Source organism: Oncorhynchus nerka, linkage group LG28 (assembly GCF_034236695.1).
Source record: "Oncorhynchus nerka isolate Pitt River linkage group LG28, Oner_Uvic_2.0, whole genome shotgun sequence".
In the NCBI taxonomy this organism is placed as follows: domain Eukaryota; kingdom Metazoa; phylum Chordata; class Actinopteri; order Salmoniformes; family Salmonidae; genus Oncorhynchus; species Oncorhynchus nerka.
In genome coordinates this window covers 15,533,347-15,557,546 of record NC_088423.1, presented here as the reverse complement: position 1 = coordinate 15,557,546, position 24,200 = coordinate 15,533,347, and the positions used below count along the sequence as shown (strand labels likewise).

The 24,200-nt window shown below is 44.1% G+C and overlaps 1 protein-coding gene across 1 annotated transcript; it reads left to right on the top strand.

Moving 5' to 3' along the window:
* Positions 1-7,500: 7,500 nt before the first annotated feature.
* On the top strand, positions 7,501-23,306 carry zc3h7bb (zinc finger CCCH-type containing 7Bb). Its single transcript, XM_029639983.2, has 22 exons — positions 7,501-7,742; positions 8,554-8,614; positions 8,720-8,756; positions 8,924-9,121; positions 9,555-9,713; positions 9,900-9,980; positions 10,085-10,144; positions 10,325-10,367; positions 10,514-10,749; positions 13,285-13,585; positions 13,895-13,953; positions 14,194-14,293; positions 14,490-14,651; positions 14,825-15,030; positions 15,121-15,221; positions 15,397-15,578; positions 15,677-15,753; positions 15,845-16,062; positions 16,348-16,453; positions 18,615-18,723; positions 18,837-18,970; positions 19,061-23,306. Exons 2-22 carry the CDS (start codon positions 8,556-8,558, stop codon positions 19,094-19,096), a joined length of 2,664 nt encoding a protein of 887 aa, XP_029495843.1. The 5' UTR covers positions 7,501-7,742; positions 8,554-8,555; the 3' UTR covers positions 19,097-23,306.
* The last annotated feature ends 894 nt before the right edge of the window (positions 23,307-24,200 follow it).

The window sequence follows — 24,200 nt, the reverse complement described above, 5'->3', positions numbered from 1 at the left end:
CATTTCAAGGGATGAATTACCTGACACATGAAAAAAGTCATGACCAGCCTGATGAAAACAGGAAATGTCCAGGGCCAGATTAAGAAATCACAGGCCTTCCCGACTGTAGGCAACCGCTAACTTACAAAATAAAGGAAAGACATGAGTAAATGAGAGATACAAATGATATGTTGTGTTGTGGGGTGCATTTTCCTTCCAAGACACATTGAAGCTGTTCTGGCAGCTCGTGGTGCCCAAACACCCTTTTAAGACTCAATGTTGGTGTTTCCTTTATTTGGGCATTTACCTACAGTGGGGAGAACAAGTATTTGATACACTGCCGATTTTGCAGGTTTTCCTACTTACAAAGCATGTAGAGGTCTGTAATTTTTATCATAGGTACACTTCAACTGTGAAAAATCCAGAAAATCACATTGTATGATTTTTAAGTAATTCATTTTGCTTGGGCCAAGAAACACAAGCAATGGACATAAGACCATTGGAAATCTGTCCTTTGGTCTGGTGAGTCCAAATTTGAGATTTTTGGTTCCAACCGATGTGTCTTTGTGAGACACAGAGTAGGTGAACGGAAGATCTCTGCATGTGTGGTTCCCACCGTGAAGCATGGAAGAGGAGGTGTAATGTGTGGGGTGCTTTGCTGGTGGCACTGTCTGTGATTTATTTAGAATTCAAGGGATACTTAACCAGCATGCCTACTACAGCATTCTGCAGCAATACGCCATCCCATCTGGTTTGCGCTTCGTGGGACTGTCATTTGTTTTTCAACAGGACAATGACCCAACACACCTCCAGGCTGTGTAAGGGCTATTTGACCAAGGAGAGTGATGGAGTGCTGCATTAGATGACCTGGCCTCCAATCACCTGACCTCAACCCAATTGAGATGATTTGAGATGAGTTGGACCGCAGAGTGAAGGAAAAGCAGCCAACAAGTGCTCAGCATATGCGGGAACTCCAAGACTGTTAGAAAAGAATTCCAGGTGAAGCTGGTTGAGAGAATGTCAATAATGTGCAAAGCTGTCATCAAGGAAAAGGATGGCTACTTTGAAGAATCTCAAATCTCAAATATATTTTGATTTGTTTAACACTGTTTTGGTCACTACATGATTCCATATGTGTTATTTCATAGTTTTGATGTCTTCACTATTATTCTACAATGTAGAAAATAGTCAAAATCAAGAAAAACCCTTGAATGAGTAGCTGTCCAAACTTTTGACTGGTACAGTACCTATGACCATAGTATTTACATTAGCAATTGCTGCACAGTTTAGTGGTGGATCAAGTGAATGAAGGCTACTTTACATTTACATTTAAGTCATTTAGCAGACGCTCTTATCCAGAGCGACTTACAAATTGGTGCATTCACCTTATGACCTCCAGTGGAACAGTAGTGCATCTAAATCTTTTCAGGGGGAGGGGGGGTGAGAGGGATTACTTTATCCTATCCTAGGTATTCCTTAAAGAGGTGGGGTTTCAGGTGTCTCCGGAAGGTGGTGATTGACTCCGCTGTCCTGGCGTCGTGAGGGAGTTTGTTCCACCATTGGGGGGCCAGAGCAGCGAACAGTTTTGACTGGGCTGAGCGGGAACTGTACTTCCTCAGTGGTAGGGAGGCGAGCAGGCCAGAGGTGGATGAACGCAGTGCCCTTGTTTGGGTGTAGGGCCTGATCAGAGCCTGGAGGTACTGAGGTGCCGTTCCCCTCACAGCTCCGTAGGCAAGCACCATGGTCTTGTAGCGGATGCGAGCTTCAACTGGAAGCCAGTGGAGGGAGCGGAGGAGCGGGGTGACGTGAGAGAACTTGGGAAGGTTGAACACCAGACGGGCTGCGGCGTTCTGGATGAGTTGTAGGGGTTTAATGGCACAGGCAGGGAGCCCAGCCAACAGCGAGTTGCAGTAATCCAGACGGGAGATGACAAGTGCCTGGATTAGGACCTGCGCCGCTTCCTGTGTGAGGCAGGGTCGTACTCTGCGGATGTTGTAGAGCATGAACCTACAGGAACGGGCCACCGCCTTGATGTTAGTTGAGAACGACAGGGTGTTGTCCAGGATCACGCCAAGGTTCTTAGCGCTCTGGGAGGAGGACACAATGGAGTTGTCAACCGTGATGGCGAGATCATGGAACGGGCAGTCCTTCCCCGGGAGGAAGAGCAGCTCCGTCTTGCCGAGGTTCAGCTTGAGGTGGTGATCCGTCATCCACACGGATATGTCTGCCAGACATGCAGAGATGCGATTCGCCACCTGGTCATCAGAAGGGGGAAAGGAGAAGATTAATTGTGTGTCGTCTGCATAGCAATGATAGGAGAGACCATGTGAGGTTATGACAGAGCCAAGTGACTTGGTGTATAGCGAGAATAGGAGAGGGCCTAGAACAGAGCCCTGGGGGACACCAGTGGTGAGAGCACGTGGTGTGGAGACGGATTCTCGCCACGCCACCTGGTAGGAGCGACCTGTCAGGTAGGACGCAATCCAAGCGTGGGCCGCGCCGGAGATGCCCAACTCGGAGAGGGTGGAGAGGAGGATCTGATGGTTCACAGTATCGAAGGCAGCCGATAGGTCTAGAAGGATGAGAGCAGAGGAGAGAGAGTTAGCTTTAGCAGTGCGGAGCGCCTCCGTGATACAGAGAAGAGCAGTCTCAGTTGAATGACTAGTCTTGAAACCTGACTGATTTGGATCAAGAAGGTCATTCTGAGAGAGATAGCGGGAGAGCTGGCCAAGGACGGCACGTTCAAGAGTTTTGGAGAGAAAAGAAAGAAGGGATACTGGTCTGTAGTTGTTGACATCGGAGGGATCGAGTGTAGGTTTTTTCAGAAGGGGTGCAACTCTCGCTCTCTTGAAGACGGAAGGGACGTAGCCAGCGGTCAGGGATGAGTTGATGAGCGAGGTGAGGCTACTGTTGGCCTTCTATGTTTTGATCCAGAACAAATAAGATGAAATGTGAGTGAAATATGAATTAATGTTATTGTACATTGGTTGAAATCAAATCAAAACACATTTTATTTGTCACATGTGCCGAATACAACAGGTGCAAACCTTACTGTTACAAGCCCTTAACCAACAATGTAGTTTTAAGAAAAATAAGAGTTAAGACCTAAATTTACTAAGAGTAAATGAAAGAGTAGGTGTGTTTAAACGTTTGACTGGTACTGTATCTTAAGATGAACGCACTAACTGTAAGTTGCTCTGGAAGGTCTCCCGAGTGGCGCAGTGGTCTAAGGCACTGCATCGCAGTTGCCAGCTGTGCCACTAGAGATTCTGGTTTGTCTCTGGACCTACTCACTGTCGCAGTCATACTCTGGACCTAGTTTTGTCCCATGGAATAAATGTTGTGGATCTTAATGTTTTTCCTCATAATCCTGGACTATTGGACCACCATTTTATTACGTTTGCAATCGCAACAAATAATCTGCTCAGACCCCAACCATCAAAAGTCGTGCTATTAAATTCTCAGACAACCCAAAGATTCCTTGATGCCCTTTCAGACTCCCTCTGCCTACCCAAGGACGTCTGAGGACAAAAATCAGTTAACCACCTAACTGAGAAACTAAATTTAACCTTGCGCAATACTCTAGATGTAGTTGCACCTCTAAAAACTAAAAACATTTGTCATAAGAAACTAGCTCCCTGGTATACAGAAAATACCCGAGCTCTGAAGCAATTCTTCCAGAAAATTGGAACTGAAATGGCGCCACACCAAACTGGAAGTCTTCCGACTAGCTTGGAAAGACAGTACCGTGCAGTATCGAAGAGCCCTCTTGAAAAAGCCAAACCTTGACCCAGAAAATATAAAAAAACTATCGACCTATATCGAATCTTCCATTCCTCTCAAAAATGTTAGAAAAAGCTGTTGCGCAGCAACTCACTGCCTTCCTGAAGACAAACAATGTATACGAAATGCTTCAGTCTGGTTTTAGACCCCATCATAGCACTGAGACTGCACTTGTGAAGGTGGTAAATGACCTTTTCATGGCATCAGACCGAGGCTCTGCACCTGTCCTCGTGCTCCTAGACCTTAGTGCTGCTTTTGATACCATCGACCACCATATTCTTTTGGAGAGATTGGAAACTCAAATTGGTCTACACAGACAAGTTCTGGCTTGGTTTAGATCTTATCTGTCAGAAAGATAACAGTTCGTCTCTGTGAATGGTCTGTCCTCTGACAAATCAACTGTAAATGTCGGTGTTCCTCAAGGTTCCGTTTTAGGACCATTATTGTTTTCACTATATATTTTACCTCTTGGGGATGTCATTCGAAAACATAATGTTAACTTTCACTGCTATGCGGATGACACACAGCTGTACATTTCAATGAAACATGGTAAAGCCCCAAAATTGCCCTCGCTAGTAGCCTGTGTTTCAGACGTAAGGAAGTGGATGGCTGCAAACTTTCTACTTTTAAACTCGGACAAAACAGAGATGCTTGTTCTAGGTCCCAAGAAAAAAAGAGATCTTCTGTTGAATCTGACAATTAATCTTGATGGTTGTACAGTCGTCTCAAATATAACTGTGAAGAACCTTGGCATTACTCTGGACCCTGATCTCTCTTTTGACGAACATATCAAGACTGTTTCAAGGACAACTTTTTTCCATCCACGTAACATTGCAAAAATCAGAAACTTTCTGTCCAAAAATTATGCAGAAAAATGAATCCATGCTTTTGTTACTTCTAGGTTAGACTACTGCAATGCTCTACGTTCTGGCTACCTGGATAAAGCACTAAATAAACTTCAGTTAGTGCTAAATACGGCTGCTAGAATCCTGACTAGAACCCAAAAATGTGATCATATTACTCCAGTGCTAGCCTCCCTACACTGGCTTCCTGTTAAGGCAAGGGCTGATTTCAAGGTTTTACTGCTAACCTACAAAGCATTACATGGGCTTGCTCCTACCTATCTCTCTGATTTGGTCCTGCCGTACATACCTACACGTACGCTCCGGTCACAAGACGCAGGCCTCCTAATTGTCCCTAGAATTTCTAAGCAAACAGCTGGAGGCAGGGCTTTCTCTTAAAGAGCTAAATTTTTATGGAATGGTCTGCCTACCCATGTGAGAGACGCAGACTCGGTCTCAACCTTTAAGTCTTTACTGAAGACTCATCTCTTCAGTAGGTCATATGATTGAGTGTAGTCGGGCCCAGGAGTGTGAAGGTGAACGGAAAGGCTCTGGAGCAACGGACCGCCCTTGCTGTCTCTACCTGGCCGGTTCACCTCTCTCCACTGGGATTCTCTGCCTCTAACCCTATTACAGGTGCTGAGTCACTGGCTTACTGGTGCTCTTCCATGCTGTCCCTAGGAGGGGTGCGTCACTTGAGTGGGTTGAGTCACTGAAGTGATCTTCCTGTCTGGGTTGGCACTCCCTCTTGGGTTGTGCCGTGGCGGAGATCTTTGTGGGCTATACTCAGCCTTGTCTCAGGGTGGTAGGTTGGTGGTTGGAGATATCCCTCTAGTGATGTGGGGGTTTGTTAGTATAATTTAATTATGCCGATGTGCTTTCATCAATTGAAAGCCCTTCATCTATTTTATGAGAATTTGTAAGATTTCTTGTTTGCATAAAATAGACGCAGACCAGTCTTTTTAATAATAATAATAACCGAACCCCCTCCTCTCGACCGGAACAAAGTAAGGTGAAAAATTCATTCTAACTTACTAACACACTCCCAGATAACTTTTGATCACCACTGAACTGACAGTTTTAATTAACAGAAACCCTAGGAATGCACTCACTGCCTTATCTAAAAACCCCAGAGCTAAGTTTCAGTTGGGTCAACCATAGGCTAACGACCTTATGTGTTTACACAGTCCACAACCCATTTGTTCCTGCCCAGTAGAAATGGTGTTCATTAACATTTTATTCCTCCTTGTCCTGTCACACAATTTCTTCTTATGAACTCATATTGTTAATCAGATATAATATAACAGAGTATAAGTTTACTTACAGTTCCATTTAAAATGATTTGTTCAGTCATATTAATCATAATTTCCTAACAGGGTTGTGCTTTGGCAAAGTGGGTGGGGTTATATCCTGCCTGTTTGGCCCTGTCCGGGGGTATCATCGGATGGGGCCACAGTGTCTCCTGACTCCTCCTGTCTCAGCCTCCAGTATTTATGCTGCAGCAGTTTATGTCTTGGGGGGCTAAGGTCAGTCTGTTATATCTGGAGTACTTCTCCTGTCTTATCCGGTGTCCTGTGTGAATTTAAGTATGCTCTCTCTAATTCTCTCTTTCTCTCTTTCTCTCTCTCTTTCTTTCTTTCTTTCTTTCTTTCTTTCTTTCTCTCTCTCGGAGGACCTGAGCCCTAGGACCATGTCTCAGGACTACCCGGCATGATGACTCCTTGCTGTCCCCAGTCCACCTGGCTGTGCTGCTGCTCCAGTTTCAACTGTTCTGCCTGCGGCTATGGAACACTGACCTGTTCAATGGACGTGCTAACTGTCCCAGACCTGCTGTTTTCAACTCTCTAGAGACAGCAGAAGCGGTAGAGATACTCTCAATGATCGGCTATGAAAAGCCAACTGACATTTACTCCTGAGGTGCTGACTTGCTGCACCCTCGACAACTACTGTGATTATTATTATTTGACCATGCTGGTCATTTATGAACATTTGAACATCTTGGCCATGTTCTGTTATAATCTCCATCCGGCACAGCCAGAAGAGGACTGGCCACCCCACATAGCCTGGTTCCTCTCTAGGTTTCTTCCTAGGTTTTTGCCTTTCTAGGGAGTTTTTCCTAGCCACCGTGCTTCTACACCTGCATTGCTTGCTGTTTGGAGTTTTAGTCTGGGTTTCTGTACAGCACTTTGAGATGTCAGCTGATGTAAGAAGGGCTATATAAATATATTTGATTTGAGTCCAGTCTCTATTGCAGCTGGCCCTGACCGGGAGAACCACGGGGCAGCACACAATCGTCTGGGTTCGGGGAGGGTTTGGCTGGCAGAGATGTCCTTGTCCCATCACGCTCTAGCAACTCCTGTGGCGGGCCAGGCACATGTATGCTGACATGGTCGCCAGGTGTACGGTGTTTCCTCCGACACATTGGTGTGGCTGGCTTCTGGGTTAACCGTGGCTTGGTTGGGTTGTGTTTCGGAGGACGCATGGCTCTCGACCGCCTCTCCTGAGTCTGTACCAATTGGATACCACGAAAAAGGGGTAAAAACAATACATTGCTCTGGATGTAAGAGTGTCTGCTAAATGACTCAAATGTAAACATAATATTTTATAATCTATTCAAAGGGGTTATCTGTACCAAAATGATGTAGCTACTGTGCTGCCTGCATCACCAGGTCAATAGTCTGCCACGTGTTGAGCAATATCAACACTTTTTGACAGATCACTTCAAAATCTGTTCAATGATCAAAATGGATTTTATGAAAATTATAAACATTTCTTTTCAATCTCTGTCAACTCTGACTGCGTGCTCGTCAATGCAACTCGTCAATGCCCCCTCCTAGCGGTCACATTGAAGATAACCACACTCAACCAACCCACAGCTCTTTAGGACCAAGCGTCTCATAATCTTGAGCGCAATTTGGAGAAGTACTGTAGCTAGCTAGCTTTGACTGTGCAGAATTTTAGGTGAAAACTCTCACATGTTCTGTCCAGATACTGCAACCCGTTACCGGGAAAGTGAACAAATAAATATGTGTCTGGATGATTAATATTTTGAAGGTCCTTATATAAGTAGATATTCACAATTTAGTCCTATTTATTCTGGTAAAGCAGTCTTTGGAGAAGAACAAGGTGTTGTTTTCGGTGAGTAGCTAACGTTTGCTAGTATGCTATTACACTGTCAACTACCACAAGACGAATTTACAAAATACGAAGCTGTGTATATATATATATCTATGTCAGTCATTTGCTACTTATGTTGAATTGACCTAGCTAGCTAACTGGCTAGTTAGCCCTGGTGTTCAGATGCTGTCCCTGCCACCAGCAAGTTTGCTCTCCATAATAAATAGAAAAAATACGTTCTGTAATAAGTTGATTTGCCAGCTGATATAGCTAGCTACTGTTATGCATGTTCTATATTCACTGGTTAGTTAATGGGTATATTGATGTAGTGTCACTGCCGGTTGAAGTCGGAGCCTGAGACGAACCAAAGAGTTGACAGTGGATTAGCTAGCTACAAGCTAAAGTTAGTTAACTAACCTAAGTCGATAGCTAGCCACTTGAAGTTATCCTGAAACTTTCATCCAAAAATCGTTTGTATTGTTTTTTGCTATCCAAGACTTGCAATTGAGCATTTCCTAAACATGCATTATACGTAGTTCATCAGCTAGCTAACTAGTTATTTTGGTTCGGTGCACCGTGTTTATTCTGCTGTATTTTCAGCTAACGCGTTACTCTCATCCGAGTTATTTTTAGGCAAGCGCGAGGATAGACATGCAGGTTATTATTAGAAGGCCTCAAAATGGAAGAAAGTGTTGCGGTTTGTCATGTCTGATGTACTCTGTACTTGTTGTCTGTGGCTTTTTAGATCTGACAACAGCGTACTTTGTCAATCATGAACATATTGTAATTTCATTCAAAAATAATATAACAATAAACTTGATCTATTCTTTAGCCATGGATATGGAACGACAGAAACGAAGGGAGGAAATCCAGAAAGCTATGGGCTTTATTCAGTAAGACATCTTAATATTTTTCTTTTTCTATATAGTCGGTACACATAAACACGAAGAACGTACGTGAGGTGGTACTGATTAATGTATCTCACATTTTCTCTACAGGTCCTCCTTGCCTTTCCCAGAGCCTGAGAATTATGCGGTACCTATGTGTTGCTTACAATGTTTATTCTCTTGCCTGACCCAAATTGGTCAAGCCACCTGCCTGTCATCAATTGTATCCTTCCACAAATCTGCTCTTTATCTCAGTTCTGAATGATCTTTTATCATCCTCATGATCTCTACCCCCTGCCGCCTCCTATTCTTCAGGCTTTTTTGACCCAGTTGGTGTGTAACTTGCTGGATGAGGGAAACACAGTGTTTCGGGATGGGGAATGGAGGCAGGCAGCGCAGCATTACAGTGAGGGAGTCAACGTGGCCCGCTATGCTCAGGCAGAGGCACTGGTCATTCCTCCTGAGCTTCTGGAGAGCCTCTATGTCAACAGGGCAGCGGCACACTCTCAGTTTGTAAGACATACACACACTTAACAATATTGAAATGATTAACATATTCTCAAAAGTTGTTAAAGCAGTAATTATAAACTGGGTGGTTCAAGCCCTGAATGCTGATTGGCTGATGACAGAACATTTATTTTTACTTATCTAATTACATTGGTAGCCAGTTTATAATAGCAATAAGGCACCTCAGGGGGTTGTGGTATATGGCCAATATACCACGACTAAGGGCTGTGTCCAGGCCCCCCTCGTTGCGTCGCGGATAGGAACAGCCCTTAGCCGTGGTATATTGGCCTTATTGCTTAATTATATCAGGTCAAGCACTTTGTCTATACATAATGGATCCCACATTTAAGTCAGTTCTTACACCCAGTCCCCATCTTCGCTCTCCCTTTCCACCTCCCCTCTTTCTGTTTGTCTCTCTTTGTCTGTCTCTCTCCCCCAGGGGGAGTTTGAGCGGGGCGTACAGGACTGTGATAGCGCGCTGTGCGTGTGTGAGGGCAGTCGCAGGGCTCTCTACAGGAAAGCTCTATGTCTGAGAGAGCTGGGCCGACTCAGGGAGGCCTATGAGTGTGGCACCGGGTGCCTGCTCACTGCCCCACATGTAAGTCAAGGCCACATGGCACCCAAGGGCACTTGAACTGTAGTTAAATTAAAATGATGAATCCTTGTAGGATTCATATGGGATCACCAATTTATTTCACTACATCATTTTAGTTACTCACATTTCTTTAATGTGTCATGTCAGTTAGTCTTATTGTTTATGGAATGTACTTTCTGTGTCATACAGGACAGGCAGGTGGGTGAACTGGCCCAGGACCTGGCTAATAAACTGGGCCTGAAGGTTCGTAAGGCCTACATCAGCTCTCAGGTGAGTTCAGACACATGTGACACTATCAATAGTAGGAATGCGCCTCTCAAAGATCAAAACGATATCTGCCACGGTCAATATAAATGTTACTGTTGTCTTCACAGGTGGAGTCCTCAACGTCAGGGAGGGAGAGCAATAGAGAGAATTCTTCACCCACAGGAGAGGTGAGTGTCTGGTTGTCTTGGATTTTTTGGGGGGGATGAATGGTTGTTTTAATTGTCCCAGGGTCATTAGGGTTTGGCCGGGGTAGGCCGTCATTGTAAATAAGAATTTGTTCTTAACTGACTTGCCTAGTTAAATAAAGGTAAAAAAATGTTTACCAAGTCTTGTCTCTTTTTATTTAGACGTCCGCCAACGGGCTAGAATCTTTGACTGACATTGCATCAGGTATGGCAGTTAAACATGAAAACGTAACATCACGTTTAACTTGAATTATTTATTTGTCATTGTCAATATCGTTCTTCTCTAAAATGTCCTTCTCTATGGTACTATTTCTTAATTTCTAGTTTTTCTTCGTCCCTCCTCCGTTCCAGCTGATCTGTCCAGTGCCCAGTGTATCCCTGCCCCTCTGGCCACGCCCATCCCTGTCAGCGACGAGCCCTCGAGCCCAGTGGCCATGCCCTGTGCTGACCTATCAGAGAGCCCCAGTACGGTCCTACCGCCCATGCCCTACTCCGTTCCCGTGTCGGAGCACATGGAGGAGTGCAGCGTGATCGCTGACGATCTGGACAGCCTGCTGGGGGACTGCATCTCCAAGAAAGTCAGCGAGGTGAGAGGGTTGCTACTAGGATCACTCCAAGGCAGGATGCTGGTTGTGCCCTCCCTCTGTTGACGGGAGAGGATGTACAGACAACACTATATGAATATTTAAGAAAGTATCTCTGTGACTTGGCTGACCAAGGGTGCACATTTTAGTGGTTTAAAGGAGAAGTCTGCTTTTTTATAACCTAATCTCTAGTTTTGATGTAAATGGCATGTTATAGAAGGGTCCAGATCTTTAAAAAAAAATGTTTTTCACTTTTTGAGAAACTTACCCCAAACCAGAGATTCACTTCCTCGTTGTGCAGTATGTGGGCTCTGAAAAAACATGAACAAAAGCTCTAAAAACACCCAAATATGTGGTTTGTAAAACAGGAAAGCTCTCCATACAGTGATGCAGGTCTTTAGATGTTGTACACATGAAATTGTGCCATTCTGTACGTTATCCGCAACGTTATATTCAATTTTGTGCGACTCAAACTGTTTCTCCTATGTAGCTGTTCCATTCTCTGTGTAGCTTGCTGCTAGAGTGGCTGGAGAGGAGTTGCTACAAAATGTAATATAATGTTCGGAATGATACAATTTCATGTGTACGACATCTAAAGACCTGCATCACTATACTGAGAGCTTTCCTGTTTCTAAAACAACATATTTGGGTGTTTTTTGAGCTTTTGTTCATGTTTTTTCAGATCCCCCATACTGCACCCCGAGAACGAGGAAGTCAATCGCTGGTTTGGGGTAAGTTTTTCAAAAACAAGTGAAATCGCAAAAAAAGTGTCTTCACTATTCTATAACATCCCATTTACAACCAAAATAGATTTGGTTGTAAAAAAGCAGTCTTCTTCGTTAACTTCCACCACTGTACACAAGTACATTACACGGAGCACAGAGTTACAGTGTGTCAAAAAAGTATTTAGTCAGCCACCATTTGTGCAAGTTCTCCCACTTAAAAAGATGAGAGGCCTGTAATTTTCATCATAGGTACACTTCAACTATGACAGACAAAATTAGATTTTTTTTTTTTTTTAATGAATTTATTTGCAAATTATGGTGGAAAATAAGTATTTGGTCAATAACAAAAGTTTCTCAATACTTTGATATATACCCTTTGTTGGCAATGACAGAGGTCAAACGTTTTCTGTAAGTCTTCACAAGGTTTTCACACACTGTTGTTGGTATTTTGGCCCATTCCTCCATGCAGATCTCCTCTAGAGCAGTGATGTTTTGGGGCTGTTGCTGGGCAACACGGACTTTCAACTCCCTCCAAAGATTTTCTATGGGGTTGAGATCTGGAGACTGGCTAGGCCACTCCAGGACCTCGAAATGCTTCTTACGAAGCCACTCCTTCGTTGCCCGGGCGGTGTGTTTGGGATCATTGTCATGCTGAAAGACCCAGCCACGTTTCATCTTCAATGCCCTTGCTGATGGAAGGAGGTTTTCACTCAAAATCTCATGATACATGGCCCCATTCATTCTTTCCTTTACACGGATCAGTCGTCCTGGTCCCTTTGCAGAAAAACAGCCCCAAAGCATGATGTTTCCACCCCCATGCTTCACAGTAGGTATGGTGTTCTTTGGATGCAACTCAGCATTCTTTGTCCTCCAAACAAGACGAGTTGAGTTTTTACCATAAAGTTCTCTTTTGGTTTGATCTGACCATATGACATTCTCCCAATCTTCTTCTGGATCATCCAAATACTCTCTAGCAAACTTCAGACGGGCCTGGACGTGTACTGGCTTAAGCAGGGGGACACGTCTGGCACTGCAGGATTTGAGTCCCTGGCGGCGTAGTGTGTTACTGATGGTAGGCTTTGTTACTTTGGTCCCAGCTCTCTGCAGGTCATTCACTAGGTCCCCCCGTGTGGTTCTGGGATTTTTGCTCACCGTTCTTGTGATAATTTTGACCCCACGGGGTGAGATCTTCCGTGGAGCCCCAGATCGAGGGAGATTATCAGTGGTCTTGTATGTCTTCCATTTCCTAATAATTGCTCCCACAGTTGATTTCTTCAAACCAAGCTGCTTACCTATTGCAGATTCAGTCTTCCCAGCCTGGTGCAGGTCTACAATTTTGTTTCTGGTGTCCTTTTGACAGCTCTTTGGTCTTGGCTATAGTGGAGTTTGGAGTGTGACTGTTTGAGGTTGTGGACAGGTGTCTTTTATACTGATAACAAGTTCAAAAAGGTGCCATTAATACAGGTAACGAGTGGAGGACAGAGGAGCCTCTTAAAGAAGTTACAGGTCTGTGAGAGCCAGAAATCTTGCTTGTTTGTAGGTGACCAAATACTTATTTTCCACCATAATTTGCAAATAAATTCATTAAAAAATCCTACAATGTGATTTTCTGGATTTTTTTTCCTCATTTTGTCTGTCATAGTTGAAGTGTACCTATGATGAAAATTATAGGCCTCTCTCAACTTTTTAAGTGGGAGAACTTGCACAATTGGTGGCTGACTAAATACTTTTTTGCCCCACTGTATGTATTTCTGGTCTAGAAGGAGATTTAGAATAAGATGGATAATGTCATGTGTCTGTCTCTCTCCCTCAGTCACAAAGCCCAGTCCAGGGTGCTATCCCCACCAACCTCCCCAACACAGCTGTGGGTCTGCACCCTCCATACTCCTCCAGCCTCCCCGCCCCTTCGCCCCAGCTCCCCCCTGCCTTCTTCAGCTCCTCGGTCAGCCAGATGCCCTCCTTGGAGCCTTACCCCTCACTGGGCCAGAGGGACCAGACCTCCACACAGGCGCTGGACGCCCTGGGGGCCTTCTCCCCGGGGACAGGGGACATGGAGGGTAAAGGAGGGGTTGGAATTGGAGGCCTGGACTCACTCTCTGAGTACACTTTGCCTGGTGAGTGGATGAGACATATGAACAAGGTGTATGGGTCAGGGTGTGTGTGTGTGTGTGTGTGTGTTTGGGGATGTCAATTCCATCAAAACAGTAAAGCCATTGTAGCAGGCTTTTTGGCCATTATCCAGTCTTTTACAACCATACAGTTTAAATGTGCGTTGGCTGTTTCTTAAACCTTCACTGGGACTGCCCAGCGACCCCGAACAGTCCTCGGGGCGTTAGTTGTTGTTGAAGCTAGTCCGTGTCAGCAGCACTGCTGTAAGGCCATATGGTGTCTGATATCTGTGTCCTTGTGTTGCTGTTCTCCAGGGGGAAGAATCTCTCACAGCTTCATCCCTGGGATCTGCAACCACAGCTCCACTCACACGGTAAGACAGCAGCACAATGCCTGAACACCACGATGGATACTCAACTTCTTTCTCCTTTTTTATCATGACATGGATGTCTCTCTCTTCTTACTCTGCTTGTGTTCTGCAGGCCCCAGATTACATTTATTCCGTTATTTCTCGATGTTGAGATACATGCAAGTTATCGGAACTAGGAGTAAGTTGTGTTTTTTGATAAGACACTTAAATCTGTTGATGGATTGGCGTGTTTTCCCCCCTCAGAATGTCCCAGCAGGTACTAACCTCTCCCTGCTCTCCCGGAACCCACTGGCTGCCACCCACGAGTTCAGACAGGCCTGCCATGCCTGTTACAGCCGCATAGGTACACACTGATACCTTCACCTTTCTGTTCCCACTCCAGAATATGTTACGTTAATAATTTATTTCTTTTATACTGAGCAGTATTAAGTCAATATTGTCTGTTACATCAATGCTTACATAATTGACCCCTGTGGGATAAATCAAGTATATTGAATTGAGTGCTGCAGTTGAATGTCCCCCTAATCTTCTCTCTGCAGGTCCACGGGTGATTGACTACCAGTACCAGCCAGAGGCGGCTCACCGCTGTAAGAGGGACGTGCTGCTGTGTCGCTTTAAAAACACAGACGACCCCACATGGAAGAGAGTCAGGCCTCGCCCCGCTAGAAACAACTTCCTCGGGGCCTTTGTGCTCTGCAAAGGTACGTGTGTGTGTGTGTGTGTACGTACGTGTGTTCACTCACTCAAATAAGCACTGATGGTTGAACGTCATCTCTCACTGCAGAATTCTGGCAGTAGTTTTTTTAATGCCTGCTGCCCATCAGTGATAGTAAAGATCATCTACTCTCTACCTTCCTCCTCCGTCTCCCTGAAGAGGTCCAGGAGCGTCAGGAGTGCCAGTATGGGGAGAACTGCACGTTTGCATACTGCCAGGAGGAAATAGACGTGTGGACCCAGGAGAGGAAGGGGGCTCTGAGCAGGGAGCTGCTGTTTGACCCACTGGGAAGCACCGAGAGACGGGCACTCAGCGTCACACGCCTGCTGCAGCTACACATGGGCATGTTCATGTTCCTCTGTGAGGTAGGGTGTGATACACACAGACCTCCACATGGAGAACTTTGAAGAATTCAGTATGTACAGAACATTCACACACTCTTTCCTCCTCTGCAGGAATGTTTTGACAGTAAGCCTCGCATTATCAGCAAACGCAGCAAGGAGAACTTGGCTGTCTGCTCAAACCTCACCGCCCGACATCCCTTCGATGATAACAAGTGTGTCTTCTAGAACTTTCTGTCCTTGAGTGTATCAGATCCAGACAAGCAGTTTGCCTTAGCATAATCCAATTTCCCTCAGACAATATTAGTCAGCTACTTCCACCCTGGCCCCTTCTATGTTCTTCTCGCCCTCTCTTTCTCCATCTCATTTCTCTCTTCCACGTCTCCTCAGGTGCCTAGTGCATGTGGTGCGTTCGGCCAACGTGCGCTACAGTAAGGTGCGCCCGCTGCACCCCCTCTGCCAGTTTGACGTGTGTCGCCACGAGGTGCGTTACGGCTGCCAGCGCGAGGACAGCTGCTCCTTCGCCCACTCCGTCATAGAACTCAAGTGCTGGGTACTGCAGCAGGACACAGGTACACGAAGTACACATGTTTATATATACACACACACTACAAAGGATTGCTGCAAAATAACCAAAGTTCATTCTATCATCTGTTACTTTGTCTCTCAGGTATCACCCACGAGGAGATGGTACAGGAGTCCAAGAGGCACTGGTACAGGCTAGAGCAAAATGCTCAGAGACAGAAGGTGAGCGTGAGATGGGCACCATGCCCTAATACAATACATAATTTTAGTTATTTTAAGGGCCTGATTTACAAAATGTCCCTCTCTCTTTCAGCCTATGCATGTCCCACACCAGAGCTGTGGTGGGGTGGGGGGAATAGGAGGGGGAGACAATCTCGGGGGTGGAGGGGTTGGCTCCGGAGGTGGAGGAGGAGGGAGAGGCAGAGGGCTGAACCTGAAGATGAAGTTTGTCTGTGGCCAGTGTTGGAGGGACGGACAGGTCAATGAACCAGACAAGGCCCTCAAGTACTGCACTGCTAAAGCAAGGCACAGGTGAGAGACTAGGGCGGCCTGGGGCCATATCAAACTGACATCTGCACTTCTCTTGTCAATATAAGGCTGCAGGGGCTACCATCTGATTTATGACCAGGCCTGAACTGATATTTATTGGATCAAAGGAATGTTAATGAAATAGGCCCATTAAAGGATTAACTCTATAGAAATACAAAATACCTCTCTCTGAATGGTCAATTTCACTAATTTGATAGGGGGGAAAATAACTCTAATTTTCTTTTGCCCATATCTCCTCCCTCTCTTCCTCTTTCCCCCTCTCTCCAGCTGGACTAAGGAGCGTCGGGTATTGCTTGTGAAATCCTTTGAGAAGAAGAAGTGGGTTGTTGTGCGGCCGCTTCCCTTCTCCCGTACATACCCACAGCAGTACGACGTAAGTGTCTCCCCCTCCTTCACTCTTTTCTCCCCCCTCTCTCATACACAGCCACATAAGTATGACCTGAGTCACCCCTCCTTTTCTCCATCCCACCCTTCTCTCTGGGTCTGTTTTTAATCTCTCCAGTCAGTCAGATCCAGGAGACCTCTCACATGCTGAGTACAGCTGACTGTCTACAGCCCACCTTATCCAATCTCCCATTTACCTCTAGTGTTTCAGCAACCCTCTCATCCCCTATAACATTGCCTGCATATAGTGTTTACCTAATAAGCATTTTTACCTTTTTTCCACAATAGGTTAGCTATTTCTTGCTAATACTTGTGAAGGAAAAGGGTTTCGGTTTCAAATAAAAACACAATAAAATCACAGGAAAGCAGGGGTTGGAACTGGTTCAGGGAACAGAACTGAAAACCATTTTTTTTTTTTGAGGAACAGAATCAGATCCGGGAATGAAAGTGATTTGTAGTGTTCCAGAACAGAACTGTTATTTTTCTAATCTTGAATACCACTTATGTTATTTTTTGTTTGTTCTAAAAATTTCTACTATATACAGTGCATTCGGGAAGTATTCAGACCCCTTTTCCTCATTTTATGTTACAGCCTTATTCTAAAATACCCCACTATGACAAAACAAAAACAGTTTTTTCAAAATTTGTTCAAATCTATTAGTATAAAAAAAAAGTCACATTTACTCAGTACTTTGTTGAAGCACCTTTGGCAGCGATTACAGCCTTGAATCTTCTTGGGTATGACTCCACAAGCTTGGCACACCTGTATTTTGGGAGTTTCTCCCATTCTTCTCTGCAGATCTGCTCAAGATCTGTCAGGTTGGATCGGGAGCGTCACTGCACAGCTTTTTTCAGGTCTCTCGAGATGTTCAATCGGGTTCAAGTCCGTGCTCTGGCTGGGACACTCAAGGACATTGAGAGAGACTTGTCCCGAAGTATCTCTTGTGTTGTTTTGTCTGTGTGCTTAAGGTTGTTCTCTTGTTGGAAGGTGAACATTCACCTCAGTCTGGGAACCTGCTCCAGAGCGCTCGGGACTTCATCAAGGATCTCTCTGTACTTTGCTTTGTTCATCTTTCACTCGATCCTGACTAGTCTCCCAGTCCCTGCTGCTGTAAAACATCCCCACAGCATGATGCTGCCACCACCATGCTTCACCGTAGGGATGGTGCCAGGTTTCCTCTAGACATGACGCTTGGCATTCAGGCCAAAGAGTTCAATCTTGGTTTCATCAGACTAGACAATAATGTATCTAATGGTCTTTAGGTGCCTTTTGGCAAATTCCAAGCGGGCTTTCATGTGCCTTTTACTGAGGAGTGGCTTCCGTCTGGGCACTCTACCTGACCAAGGCCCATCTCCCCCGATTGCTCAGTTTGGCCGGGCAGCCAGCTCTAGGAAGAGTCTTGGTGGTTCCAAACCTCTTCCATTTAAGAATGATGGAGGCCACTGTGTTCTTGGGGACCTTCAGTGCTGCAGAAATGTTTTGGTACCCTTCCCCAGATCTGTGACTCGACACAATCCTGTCTCGGAGCTATACGGACAATTAGTTCGACCTCATGACTTGGATTTTGCTTTGACATGCACTGTCAACTGTGGGACCTTCTATAGACAGGTGTGCGCCTTTCCAAATCACGTCCAATCAATCGAATTTACCACCAGTGGACTCCAATCAAGTTGTAGAAACATCTCCAAGGATGATCAATGGAAGCAGAACTCAATTTCTGAATACTTATGTAAATAAGCTATTTCTGTTTTTTTATTTTTAATACATTTGCAGTAGTAGTAAAGCATTGTGTATAGGTTCAAATAAAATGTGGAAAAGTCTAGGTCTGAATACTTTCCGAATGCACTGTAATTCTGTAATTTAGTTATGATGCTAGTAATAGCCTAAACACATTCAAATCCACGTCAGGATATTCAGTGCCCTCTTGTTCTTTCCCGGCCTCTGAAATTTGTTGCATCTTGCGCCTGCACTTATCTGACCAATCAAACAGCGCAGGTAGAACAGCTTGATAATTGGTGGAGTAAATTAATGAGCTAAATGTAAAAACTGTTGATTTCACGCGGCAGTAGTGCGGCGGTAGTGCAACAGCGGTAGTGCAGCGGTAGTGCGGCGGCAGTAGTATGGTAGTAATAAAGCAGTGTCTCCCTAGATGTGTGTCCATGTCATGAAGCAGAAGAAGTGCCACTACATCGGAAATTGTTCCTTCGCCCACAGTCTGGAGGAGAGGGACGTCTGGACGTACATGAAGGACAACAGCTGTAAGATTTTCTGTTGCTTTTCCTCTCATTATGTTCCTCTCTTTTTGTGTGCCAAACAAATAATGTATTTACAGTGTATCTGTTGGAAATGCTAACCCCCGTCCTGTCCACAGTGAGGGACATGCAGCAGATGTATGACATGTGGCTCACGATGACCAATCAGAACAGACGCACTGACAGAAGCCTCATGACCCCGCCTCCGGAGGAGAAACAGGTTTCGATGACAACCGACTACACCGAGTCATTGGTGAGGGGCTTTCAAGTCATGAGTTTCATTAAAGACGAGTGGCTTTTTGTGTTTGATATGGAAAGACCATTTGATTTGTCTCTGTGTCAGTCTGGGCAGCGGTTGTCGGAAGGAGGAGATATGTGAGTGTTGTCGTGCTGAGGAGGAGCTGGCCCTGGAGACGTGGATAGGAGACCCCGCTCCCACTACACCAGAGACCAGCTACAGTACCTACCGCCTGTGACATCAGTCTGAATGCAAACACACATACACACCTTACAGTACAACAAATTGCTGTTGCAACAGGCACCAACTCGTGTGACACACACACACACAAAGTTGTGTATAAGAACATTCACGCCCATAATCTGAAGGGTTTGGCAGTTAACTTCAATCTGAACCTCAGTGTATCTCTAACACTGCAGATGTCAATGTACTTTATATGTGTCCATTATATTACCATTGAAGGCAAATATCGAATTGTCAGCAAAAAGAAAAGGCCCCAAAGTCGCCCCTTCTAACGAATACGGAGTGGCTGTGTGGCCGATACTTCTTCCTGGTGACTAAACAACCGAACAAATTAGCCTGCATAATATATTTAAAAAAACGTTTTTTGAAGTTCGTTCAAATCGCCCTAGTTTTTAAAAATTTCAGCTGTTCAGAAATATGAGGCAAGTGCGCAGAATGTGATTCGGTTGTTTAGCTCTGGGAATGAGGCGCCCAGGGGGGCAGTACATGGGCAGAATGGGGTGGTTGGATTCGGTCGTGCAGCATCAACCTTAAAAATAAGCCCCTTATCTATGTAGCTAGGGGCAAATGTCTACAACCAAATCCTACCCTCCTTCCCTTGTGGGAATGTAGAAAGAGGGAGAGAGAAATCGGACAGAAATGGTTTGTACGCCATTTTGTTTGTCCATGAGAGTTGGTGCTTCACTCTATTCGTCTGCCATATTGGTAGAGTATGAATGTAAAGCCAGTCGTTATGAGGAAGTCATAAAAATAATAATAATTATGGTTGTGGAATGTATTCGGAATACCCAAGACAAATCTTATATAACATTTAAAATGACCCCCTATCCCCCCTTTTATTAATAGAAATGGCACAGTAGTCTTGGTTAAATACTGTAAGCAAGCTAGGCAGCCCTACCTGTGGCCAGCAACGACACGTATACACATTCACACACACACTGAGTAGGTTCAGAATGGAGCAGTTTCATAATATTGCATTGGAGGGCTATAGGGAGTAACTGCAGACTCTTCACTCAGACCCAATCAAACAACATACTGTACCGTATGCTTAAAACCTGGAGTTTTCACGGACTACATGAACAAGTCTGCGTCCTCCTAGTTATAGCCACTCTATAACAAGGCTCCAGATGTTATCCGGGTCAGGTGACGTGACTTCATCTGGCATGTCTACCACCAGTTTAACTAGGATCAAGTGAGGTTACCTTTGCCCTGTTAGCCCTCCAATGTAAACCTATGCTGATTTAGCCAGGGAGAAAAGATAAGCTCCAAATCACAAAGACTGAGTACAGGGACAATACATGGGGTTAAGATGCATATGACAGAACATTAGGGATTCCAATAAGGGATTCCACAAGAAAAGGGGGGGATTGTAGGGTAGTACAGCAGGATGGATCTTGAATGGATCCTGGAGTATGGTGGCTTGGTCACATGGGTGGTCAGGTTAGGGGATGGGCACTGGACAGGTAGCTGGATTCTGGGGTGGGTGGGCACTGGACAGGTATCTGGATCCTGGGGTGGGTTGGTGGCTGACAGGCTCGGGTATTGTGAGAGAGGGAGGGCATTATGGAAGCAATGATGAATACATAAAAAGTAAATTAAAAGTAAAATGACTACCCATAATGTAGGCTAAAGAAGACTGACTATCTATAATGTAGGCTGACTACCCATAATGTTGGCTAGTGAGACTGATTTTGTGTGTGTGTGTGTGTGTGTGTGTGTATGTATATATATATATGCACACACACTAACATTAATTCACAAAATATATCTAGGCAGGACAGGTTTTTCCCATATGGCCAGCATCTCGTTCCCTTATACCCGCACCAGACATTATGTAATGGAGGTATGTCTCTATTCATATACATTATATATACATATTTACAGATATTGGTATACTACTAAAGATAATTGATAACTTAGCAGTTAAGCTTAATTAAATATAACCTAAAACTTGTATTGATTACATAGAACCTCTTGTTATTGAGCTATGCTATATGACATGTATCGCTGAACTAGATGACTAGTGATTTTATTGCTTCTGTGAGGGTCATTCCAGAGATGTCTGTAGGAGCAAGGTTGACTGATTCTCATAACAGGATATGAATTGAATGGTTTTTAGCAAAGCCAAAAGAAAGGGGATTGGTTGGGTTAAATGTCAACATGAGGGACATGATCATCTCAGAACCCAGACAACGTATGGTGTGTACTTGCCATCTGATGAGAGATTTGATCAATGTGGAAGTAATGGGTCTGGTAGGTAAAGTGTTACTCAATTGGAAAGTTTTCGATCTAATCAGTTTTTCCCGTTGATCAATAAACAATAGAATGCCAAGGTACTCCCTTCTATAAACATCAGTGATTTAACAGATTCACCTAGATAGTAGAGTAGGTCAATAAACTGTCCAATCAGTTTTAGAGGAGTAACAAGAGGTGGGAGAGGCTTCTTCTGGAATGACCCAGGTATTTGCTTAACTGAGGGAACGTATTACTACTACTACTATTATGATGATGATGAATTATGATGACGATAATGATTGCCATTATGACTATTTCTATTCTCCTATATGCTATTGATATACGTATATATGTTAATTGCTATGTATAACTCTCTTTATAAATGTATCCATGTATGAATATAATACTTTACTGTAAACAGACGTATGTGTATGTTAAACAGGACTGTCCAGCAGGCAGGCCAGACAGGGAAGAGTTCATAGTTTACCTTGCTCAAACTGGTACGAAGAACAACTCTGTTCAGTTTTAACATACTTGCTGACTGTGACCTCACTCCCCGTAAATTGGTTACGTAACAGGAACACAAGCTAACATAGCATCAGTGTTCACAGTGCACCCTAGATAACAGCAGACAGGTTACTGGACCAGGTTGTTGCTGAAGATCTGATTTGATATAGTCTTGGTTGCTTGAGGTTAGTGGATTATAGGGGAGTTGAGATTGTATGGAAGATAAGGTTGGTCAGTCCAATGAAATGTGCTAGTGACACTTTGAATTTCCAAAAGCCATGTAAATCGCTAATGATTGTTTTCCTGACTGCTACCGAGTGAGATTATATAATCAATAATACTCTAGTATCATTTATTTAGTCATTAACCCTGCTGGAACAACTCCAAGCATATATTGACGTCTGTATACATCAGTATAGCACCTTATTCAATATATACCTATATAAAAGTATACATACCCCTATCATATAATCCTACTTTCTATGATACATATAACTATAATTATACTTAGACACCTGTATAATTAATTTAGATAAGCGGTTCTGGTTTTCTCTGGTTGTTTGAAAAGGTCATAGTCTGATTTCATTGGTTATGTGCACACCGTACTACATAAGTCATTGTATCTGCTCTGTTACTAGGTTTTAGGGGCCTCCTTTGTCATCACCACAGTGTGCTGTTACCAAACAAAGGGGTCAGAGACAGGATGGCATTTTAAAAGTGTTCAATCAACAGCCTTTGTTGTTTTAACAGACTCATGGTTGTAAACAAACAGTTATATCAGAAGGGTCAATAATAATCTCAGGCCTTGTGCTTAGAGGGGACTGGAGGAACCGAAAAGTGGTCAGACCAGACTATATCCAAACCCACCAGAGAGAACTGCATTCGATCATGAGACTGACTGATTCGTCTTGGTTTAAGAAGAGGCTTTGACCCCAAAAAGCTTACAGTCAGATGTTAATTTCTCCTGTTGTCTTTCCAAGTAGAAGGCTGAAGACACTCTTGTAATCCTTGGTTCACTCCATGTTCATTATTGCGCCACACAGGCATTCCCTGTATTAAAAAAAGAGATACACTTATGTGAATTGACACTCACCCAGCCACACCCACCCATAGCCATACTCACCCAGCCACACCCACCCATAGCCACAATGAGCTGATATTAATTTACATGAGCATTTATTGGATTATTTTCAACTATTTGGAATAGGAACCAGAGTTTTAAGTGAAAAACAAGGCCTCTATTTGTGTTAACTCTGTTTTGTCTTTATTTTCTCTTTTTTTTTCTCCCCTGGTTGGAAGTAAATTACGATGATAAATGGACCAAATCTCTTGAAGGTGTTTAACAATAAACAGAGTGTTTTAGAGAGATGGTGTGACTTTGTTTTTATTATTCTCCCCAAATGTTCAGTTTAGTGAAAGTATGAATGGATTATTGATAAATGTTTATCTGAAATCTGTCATCTGTTGTATTTGTTTCTATACTCGCAAAGTTTGAGAGGGACCGGAGACATTTATTGGACTCAATAGGCTGCCAGTAGTTCTGAGATTCTAGTTACTGGTGAGCAATGTCTCCATGCTGAAACCAAAAAAAACCCTGATCTACTGAATCCACAATGATCCTAGGATTCTGATCCAGACTCAGATCCCAGCCTAGAAGAATGAACTTGCAAGGTCTTCCATCGTTATAGGACAGTACTACTATAACCTGGCTGAGGTTGACTGAAGTGATCAGTGTTTTGCATGTGCCCGAGATAGGGCAGGTTGCCAGGACGCTTCACGTGTGTATGAAACAGGATGAGGGCGGCAGGTAACCTAGTGGTTAGAGTGTTGGGCCAGTAACTGAAAGGGGGCCAGTAACTGAAAGGGCGCCGGTTAGAATACATTTGTCTGTGCCCTTGAGCAAGGCATTTAATCCTATTTTTTTTTTCACATTTTAATTTATTTCACCTTTATTTAACCAGGTAGGCTAGTTGAGAACAAGTTCTCATTTGCAACTGCGACCTGGCCAAGATAAAGCAAAGCGGTTCGACACATACAACAACACAGAGTTACACATGGAATAAACAAACATACAATCATAATACAGTAGGAAAATCTATATACAGCATGTGCAAATGAGGTAGGATAAGAGAGGTAAGGCAATAAATAGGCCATGGTGGCAAAGTAATACAATATAGCAATTAAACACTGGAATGGTAGGATGTGCAGATGATGAATGTGCAAATTGAGATACTGGGGTGCAAAGGAGCAAGATAAATAA

Excerpts from the sequence above, each read along its gene's own strand:
- zc3h7bb (XM_029639983.2), top strand. The coding sequence starts at position 8,556 with ATGGATATGGAACGACAGAAACGAAGGGAGGAAATCCAGAAAGCTATG. Across the intron at positions 9,122-9,554 it reads CAGCGGCACACTCTCAGTTT|GGGGAGTTTGAGCGGGGCGT; the intron begins GTAAGACATACA and ends TCTCTCCCCCAG. Across the intron at positions 15,579-15,676 it reads GGTACTGCAGCAGGACACAG|GTATCACCCACGAGGAGATG; the intron begins GTACACGAAGTA and ends TTTGTCTCTCAG.